Source organism: Daktulosphaira vitifoliae, unplaced genomic scaffold (genome assembly GCF_025091365.1).
Source record: "Daktulosphaira vitifoliae isolate Bord-2020 unplaced genomic scaffold, ASM2509136v1 Scaffold_420, whole genome shotgun sequence".
Lineage (NCBI taxonomy): Eukaryota > Metazoa > Arthropoda > Insecta > Hemiptera > Phylloxeridae > Daktulosphaira > Daktulosphaira vitifoliae.
Genome location: NW_026099985.1, coordinates 1 through 8,881, shown reverse-complemented (window position 1 = coordinate 8,881; position 8,881 = coordinate 1). Strand labels below are relative to the sequence as shown.

Below are 8,881 nucleotides of genomic sequence, written 5' to 3'. Positions count from 1 at the left end.
ATATTATATTTAACTTTATAATGCTATAACTTATTGAAAAGTTTATGGATCCACACAATTTTTTTATGAGAAATAATATTTTTTAATAAACCCTTTTTCATTCGACATACTTTATCTTAATCAGGGTATTAATAAGAAACTAGCAGATCAAGTAGCTTTTGGAATAAAACACCAATTTTTTTTAAATTAAACACTATCTAAAGATTTGCATCGAAGCGTTTATTTTGATAGTGATTTTAATCACTGTCAGATATCATTATACTTGATCCACTATGCCACGTCACCACTGTGCCGCGACCCCTCTGTGCTGGGTTTTTTTTTATACATAGGTATGGGACTATACAGTATTGAATGCATTATTATGATTGGTACATTTATTCAAATACATTATTTATAAGTGTATACAGAGTGTTCAGTAAGTCAGGAAACGGGTTTCTATTGTTCTCATTGATTGTAACAATGAGAACAATAGAAACCCGTTTCCTGACTTATTGAACACCCTGTATAATTTTTAGGTAATGGACAAAATGATCAAATGTTATGTTATTGCTGCAGTCAAGGTTTGAAAGATTGGGATGAGGAAGACGACCCATGGGTAGAACATGTACGTTGGTCTCCTAACTGTACTCATGTATTGATATGTAAGGGACAGTTATTTATCCAAAATAATAAAATAACGAAATAAGACTACTTTCGTAGTTTGTTACTCTTATATAGTATTGTAGTTTGAAAAATAAATAAAGATTTTTAATATTGTATCTTGTGTGTTATATGAAACTGTATAAAAGATACAGTGTGTAATAAATAAAAATACCAATTTTCGATTTAGTAAAAAACATATTATACTACTAAATTTATAATTTGTATAATCTAAAAGGGTTTTTGTATTTACAAGCGTTCAAATCTACAAAAAAAAAAATCAGACACGTGTGACTTTATCAGCTTTATTGTGTTCGAATTATGTGTATATATGTATTTATTTTCTAACTAAAATGAAAATTAACAAAAATATTGCTAAACTCGCGTGTTTTTTCTTTTACACTCAACCCTTACATCCAGTAAATATTCTATAAGTTTTTTATCGTTAAAATACGTTTTACTTTGCTATCTACAACATTGTGTAAAATAAACAATAATATCCATGTAAGCAATTTATTGATCTCCACTAGTAAGATATTGAATTCCTAGGGACTTTTATCCCAAACAATTAACTTTATTGTGCCTAAAAATATAAATTTTACTATATAACTGCAGAAATAACCCTTTATCTGTTCATTCACTTTTTGGTGATTTTATGGTTCTTTTCATCTATATCTACAACTGTGTTTCACGGCTATTCCTGTGCATTTTCAACAGTTATTAAATTGTTATAATATCTTTCACGTTCAATGCATCTATTTATTTTTAATAATCTATATTACTGATAAATTTCAAAAAGTTTTTTCATTAATTAAATTTGTTTACTATAATAATTATAAATATATTTTTCTTTTTAATTATTAAAAAGAAAAATATATTTATATATATGGTACTTGTTGCATTGAATGGTAAAATTACGTTAATGATTACATTTGTTGTGCAAATAAAATTTTCATTCGTCTTTCTAGTAGTACTTTATTTTTTTTAACCCTTTCATGTATTTATTTATTTTAAAAATCGATAAAATGATGAAAATTTGTCAAAAAATTGATTTATTCAATACATTTTTTTTTTATTAGAATCTAAAATAATTTATTTTATTCAAACCAGTTTTAAAAATTTTTTGTGACACAATTGTAGTCTGCACAACTAATGCATGATTAAAACTAAAGTTATTATATTTAAGTAATACAAACACAAATTTTTAGGTTAAATATATTCAATAAAACCGTTCCAGTATCTTTTTCAAGTGTATCTGTTTTCGTGTATTTAATCAAAGTAAGTTATTATCTATCACTATTCAGTTCAAAATGTACTTATAAGTTTACAATAATTTTAGTCATTCAAAATGAAATTACCAAAAAGTGTCAAAAATGTAGAACATCTGGTTGAATACATGGAAAGTACTAGAGTGTTATGTTTTTTTAGAAATAGCTGAAAATTTGAAAATTTTTCGAAATCGCACAGCTTTTGACCGAGGAGTAATGAATGATGGGTTTATTATACGCGATCCGGAAGCATTACGAACCATTCGGAGCTGTGCCGATTTATATTAGAGAGAAATTCGAGTTTTATATAAGATTCGAGATTTATATAAGAGAGAAATTCGAGTGGGTAATTTAATGATGCTGTTCGGGGAAATTATTTAAAATTTAATTTTTATAATGTACGCTATCCCGACGGCTCCACAGCATCTATTTGTCGTTCGGGTACATGTTTTGTAGAATTATCGAATATTCAAGAACTTGTAATTGTACAGAAGGTGGTTGAGGAGTTTGTTATCAACCCCTATTCTATTTACTTTTTGATATTACATTTTCCACCTCACTGTTCGTGTAAATTTTGTGATGAACAAATATTTACATGGACAGTGTAGATTAATTGTTATATATATAGTTTTGTAAATATATTTAATGTATTATATTGAAAAATTAAAATAAATATGTAAATATGTTGTATTAATGGTGTGTATGTGTGTACTTGTTTTCACTAACTTATAAAATGTATTGATTTCCTTATTAAATAATCTAATGGTAACGATGTAGTAACAATCAGGTCATTTGTATCGGGTATGTATCGTAAAAAGAAATGGTTAATAGATTAGTATTTATGTTGTATAGGTTAAAGAATATTATCTTATGTAAACATGTGTGTGTGTGTGTACTACGCTCCGATACACACTCAATGATTTCTATAGTATATGATGACAAATAGTTTGTTAACAACTGTATTATTAAAAAAAAAACTCAGTTTATAAATGGTTGGAGGAGTACACATAGCTGAAGGAGTGCATCGGCTGTATACTAGCTCAGTGATTTATCTGAAACATAAACAAGTAGAGAGCGGAGAGGGGTAGTATGCTATGAGAGAGTACCGATATGAATGTCAAATTAATGGTCTCGTGGCAATCGGATGGAGGTGACGAAAAAAAAAAATTCATAGCACTGTTTTCGAGTTATGGAGTACATTAAAATGTCTGACTTGGTAGAGAATCATGCCTATAGAGTTGATTCAATGAAAAATTTGACAACGAGAAACGGTGTTGTGGTGGTGACACGGTTGCCCGACAACCGACAAGTTTTTGTCCCAAAAATACAGTTGACGGACGATGAAATTAAAACGTACAACGACGACGTCACCAAAATGTCACTTTGTTACAGAGGAAGAACGGGAAATGCTTATTCATTTGACTTTTAATAAAATTTTTTTTAATGCATTAACTTTTTTTTTTTACAATCAACAAAATCTGTTTATATCTAATGATTCATGTACAACAATTGAATTAAAATTATATAGTTCGTTCACAATCTATTTGTGTTTGCATTATTACTCCGATAGTATAGAACCTAATAGTAGTTTATGACAAAGGTAAATTATACTTTAGATTAATATTATAAAATTAATAGTTTTTTAAATTGGTGGAAAATGTAAAAACAAAAATAACAATAGTCATACTTTAGAGTAGATTATAAGAAGAAAAAAAAACTTGTGTATTCAAGTTAAATTTCTACACACCATTGATAATATAATCCTTTAACAGTCCAGTAGTGTTTACTCCAATAGTAAAAGTACATTGAACTGAATAGTTAATGATAGAGGTGGCCATACACACATTTAACTAATGTATTAATTTTTCAATAGTTGTTATCATGTCGTTTGTATGCGGTTGTGGGTTTTCATTTGTCGATAGTACTGGTTTGAATGTTCATTGTAGAATAAATCAGGGTCACCATCAAACTGTTATTTCAGGGAAACGATGTTTGTCTGCGCCTGCGGGTAGGGTGACCAAACGCGCGTGCATGCACGTTGCAGGGACCGGCTTTGTTCCGATAGAATCTGCACTACGCGGTCGAGTTATACATTATTTTTTGAAAAATGAAACGACTATTGACGAAATTGACGATTTTATTCGATACGTGAGTGACGATTTAACCACCGTACTAAATGACGTTACTAAGCTCGGTATAATAAAATTCAACGTTGTACTGCACACAACGTACATACACCAAGTTATGGGGGAAATGAGAAACCTATCGTTTAAAACGCGTAACAAAACTGTCGATTCAAGTACCGTATATGCCGCCGTTTTGGATGGAATCACGAAGAAGCTCGTATACGAACAACAGGAAATGGAGACCCGAAGTATCGGGTGGTCGCTATTAATCATAGACGGACTGCTGTTGAGAGTCACAAAAATTTTACCATTTAGCGATGGCTCGTACATTGTACTTCCACTGTGTATCAAACGAAAATTTGCTGTCATAAACGTAAGAAATGCCAACCAGCAGTGTTTTAAATGGGCGATTTTATGTAAGTACAACAAGAATAAAAAACATAGGGACCAATGGAATGCAGGTTACATTGATCTGGAAAAATCCACAAGTATACGTTTTGATGGCATTGACTTTCCTACACCATTGAAACAAATTATTCGATTTGAACGTAATAACCCGTCAATGTCGATCAATGTGTTTGCGTTGGACGATAAAAATAACGTGTATCCGTTGCGTATCACTAAATCGCGTACGAGCACCGATCATGTTGATTTACTTTACGTTACCGAGCCGGGAAACAGTCACTATTGTTATATATCAAATTTCTCGAGACTCGTGTCAAAACAACGAACCGAGGGCAAACGACACGAGTACTATTGTAAACGTTGTTTAAACGCATTTACCAATCAACCGTTAAAGACTCAACCGAGCGGACAAGCGGGGGTGGATGAGCACATTAAAATGTGTGGAAAGTTCAAGGAAGCGCGAGCCGTCCTTCCCGCACCCGACTCCGACCAGTCGGTACTGCGGTTCAAAAACACAAGGCGAGAGGAGCCGGTTCCAGTGGTTGTGTACGCAGACATGGAGAGTTTGTTGGTTCGCGCCGAGCAACAAGTGTCCAAGTACTGTACGGTTACACAAGATCATCAGGCCATGAGCTACTGTTTCTATGTGGTACGCGATTCCAAGGTGTTGCCGAAAAATATTTGCGATGGACTACCAAACGAACCGGTACTGTACCGGGGACCGGATGCGGCCAAACACTTTATCACGACGTTGGTAACCATTGGTAAACGCATATCGGACATAATGAACGTGAACATCGATGTGACGGCACTGACACCGGAGANTCGATATGACGCCACTGACACCGGAGGAACAACTACGTTTCGATACAACGAATAATTGCGAGTTGTGTTCAATTAGGTTCACGGATAAAGTAAAAAAAGTCAAGGATCACAACCACTGGACGGCTCGGTTTCGTTCCGTTTTGTGTAACAAATGCAACCTGCAACGACGTCCACCGGCCTTTATGCCGGTCATCATACACGGTCTGTCCAACTACGACTCGCACATGATTATACCAGAGTTGGCGTACGACGATAAAGACATATATATCATTGCACAGTCCGAAGAAAAGTACATCATGTTCAGCAAGACCATTGATGATTATTTTCGTATCCGGTTCATAGATTCTTACAGGTTTCTACAAGCGAGTTTATCGAAGCTGACCGCCACATTGTCGACACCGGATTTCGTGCATACACACAAAGTGTTTGAATCGCTGGAGTTGGTCACCCGAAAATCTGTTTTTCCGTACGAGTACGTCGACTGTTGGGAGAGGCTCGAAGAAACACGATTGCCGCCCCGTGACCAATTTTACAGCTCGATCACGCATCAGACGGTGTCCGAGGAAGACTACGAACACGGTAAAAAAATGTGGCAACACTTCAGTTGCAACACTCTCGGTGATTACAGCGACAAGTATTTACATTACAAGTAATGGTATGTTTTTTTTTTATATATAATTTATTTCCGAATCGTATGTAATAACTTTTGTTTTTTGAAGTAGATACTGGCCGATGTGTTTGAAAAATTTCGGAAGGAAAGTCTGACAAATTATTGTAATAAACAAAAAAAAGAAGAGAAAAAAAAGAATGGAAGAAAGAATGAATAGAAAGAGGCAAAGAGAATGAGTGAGTTGAAGATGGTAAGAATGGAGTCGTATCTCGGGGTCGAACTTTATTTATTTATTAAATAATAAAATATCCCTAACTCATTTATTCCTATTTTTGTTTATTACGTGATTTTTTTTAGAAGTAAGACATGCAAATAAATATTCGCACTTACCTTTATTTCCTTTAGTAATTGATTGAGTTGGTTTTATGGTGATTTTTTCTTTCAGTGTTAACAGTCGTTTATACTGTCTTGCGTTTATTTCGATAAATTAGTATCTCTGTGTATATAAAACTTAAAAAAGGGGATTCTCTACAATGGGACCTGCGCCTATTATAATTTTGTCACTTTCTTTTATTTTAAATTCCTTTTATATTATACTATGTTTTTACTAATAATATTTTCGATGAATTCCCTACAGTCGATATCGATATTCTTAAAATTTACTCTGAACTAGTCAAAATATAATTATAAGAATATGTCTATCTATATTCAAAATATAATTAACAAGACTGTGGTGGCCCATCGTTTCTCAGCGTAAAGCCTTGGCTGGCGCGGACACAGTTACCTCGTTAATATATTTTAAATATTATTTCAATACATCTTTTACTATCCTTTACGTCAACTGCCTACAAGTTACCGAAAGGTAATTCGCATAGTCCCTTAGGGCTGGTGGGTACACACGCAGAGAATATTTCCAAGATGTAGTTGCCTATCTTACGGACTATATATTTTATGATGAACTCCACCCGGACTACTAGCTCTAGAACTGGCTTGTCGACGGATATAGCGCACTTCAAAAATACTCTTTTTATAAGTTTAGTACTGCTCTGTACCTCAACTGCCTAAACGTTACCGAAAGGTAATTGGCATAGTCCCTTAGGGCTGACGGGTACACAGGCATAAANGGCTGGCGGGTACACAGGCATAAAGTACTACTACTAAAACTAGTTAATTCTAATCACAAATTATGCTTCTTCATTTAGTTCGGCACATTTAAGGCTGTTCATAAATGTAGGGCACAATAATCTTTATTATGAATATACGATAATGTATGAGGCTATTATGCCTGAATAAATAAAATTACGCTTCTTCACTCTTTTCGGCACATTTGAGGCTGTCCAGAAATGAAGGGCATAATAATATTTAAAACCTTTATATAAAAATAGAGATAGTGTCTATTTGTCGTGAGAACATTAGGTGATAATAAAATAAATAAAAACTTGTTCCCGTGTAAAATATTAATAAATCATCTAAGACAATGTTCACCACTTAGGATGATACATATAAAAAAAAACTAAGTTACAGGGACAAAATATTTACTTATACTGACGCAGATTCCATGTAAGAGAATATTTAGAGGGTAGTCGTCGCAGTCGCTGCCGCAGAAAATCGTCAAAAGAAGTCCAGAGAAGTCCAAAAGAAGTGAGTTTTTACAAGAAAAAATGGCTTTTTATACGCCGGATGAAGTAAGCCAGCGATCTTTATTGAAATTCCTAAGATGTTGGATAATTATTTGTGATTGGTTAATTGTGATAGAAACCCTGCCGTGGGCGTAGTTAATGAATTGTAGGGGACTGGTTTGAAACATGTGTTGATAAATAGTTATTTTTATTGCCCTAAAAGGGAAACATTCCTTAGATGATTTATGGCTTTATTCATATATATGTGATATTTAGTACATGCGTTAATAATTATACTACATTATAAACTCGATCCCGCACATTATTTTTCGTGTCCGGCATTATCGTTCGACGCAATGTTGAAGTACACGGACGCATACATTGAACTATTGACGGACCCGGATATGTTGTTGATGTTCGAAATGGGTATACGCGGAGGTTTAACGCAAGTTAATCAGCAGTATGCTCGAGCAAACCACCCAGATGTCCCCGACTACAACCCCGACTTGCCTCACAAATACCTTCAGTATTTGGACGCTACTAATTTGTACGGGACAGGTATGTTTATTTAATGTAATTTTATTTATATAAAAAAAAATATTGTAATTTTTTATTCTTTTTTTACAGCCATGATGGAACCTATTCCGTTTGGGTATTTTGAGTGGTCGACGGCAATGCTGGAAGAAGTACTGAACACCCCCGACGACGGTGATTACGGATACCTGGTGGAAATCGATGCACATTATCCTCGTGAATTGGATGATTTACCATTTTTTCCGGTAAACGAGCGATCACCGTTGTCGTCTTCGAAACACAGCAAGTTGATGACCACGTTACAACCAAAACGTGGTTATATCGTGCACTAAATCTAGCTGTGAAACACGGTGTGGTCGTAACAAAACTGCATAAATGTATAAAATTTATGCAATCTCGCTGGTTGGCACCGTACATTCAGTTGAACACGGAATTGCGTAAAAAAGCGACCACCACGTTTGGACAAAACATGGCCAAACTGATGATCCACTCAAACTATGGTAACATATAATTAATTTTGTTTTAAATTTTGATTGTATTTTTTTTTTTAAATTATTTGTTTCGCGTTCAACAGGAAAAACATTGGAGAACGTACGGGAACACCAAAACATACAACTCGTGTGCAACCCGAAGAAACTGTCGAGGTTAGCGGCCAAACCGTCGTTTAGTCACACCACCGTATTCAACAAAAATCTGGTTGCAGTGCACATGTACAAAGAGAAGATCAATTTTTACAAACCCATTTTTATTGGACAGGCCATATTGGATATAGTTTTTTTAGTTTTTAGTTATTATTGAGGTGGACATAATGCCCATGCACTCAGACCTGTTGGTCCATTGTGCGCACCTCATACC

The 8,881-nt window shown here is 34.1% G+C and overlaps 1 protein-coding gene and 1 long non-coding RNA gene across 2 annotated transcripts; both read left to right on the top strand.

The window, feature by feature from the left end:
- Positions 1 to 554: 554 nt before the first annotated feature.
- LOC126909467 (uncharacterized) lies at positions 555 to 2,074 on the top strand. The gene is made up of 3 exons (XR_007705043.1): positions 555 to 641; positions 1,848 to 1,917; positions 1,979 to 2,074. It is a non-coding gene; the product is annotated as an uncharacterized LOC126909467 (long non-coding RNA).
- A 5,724-nt stretch (positions 2,075 to 7,798) lies between these two features.
- LOC126909468 (uncharacterized) lies at positions 7,799 to 8,670 on the top strand (the record flags this gene model as incomplete). Its single annotated transcript, XM_050691890.1, has 3 exons — positions 7,799 to 8,050; positions 8,120 to 8,312; positions 8,601 to 8,670. Coding segments are annotated over exons 1-3 (465 nt in total), but the record flags the coding sequence as incomplete, so codon positions are not given.
- Positions 8,671 to 8,881: the final 211 nt, after the last annotated feature.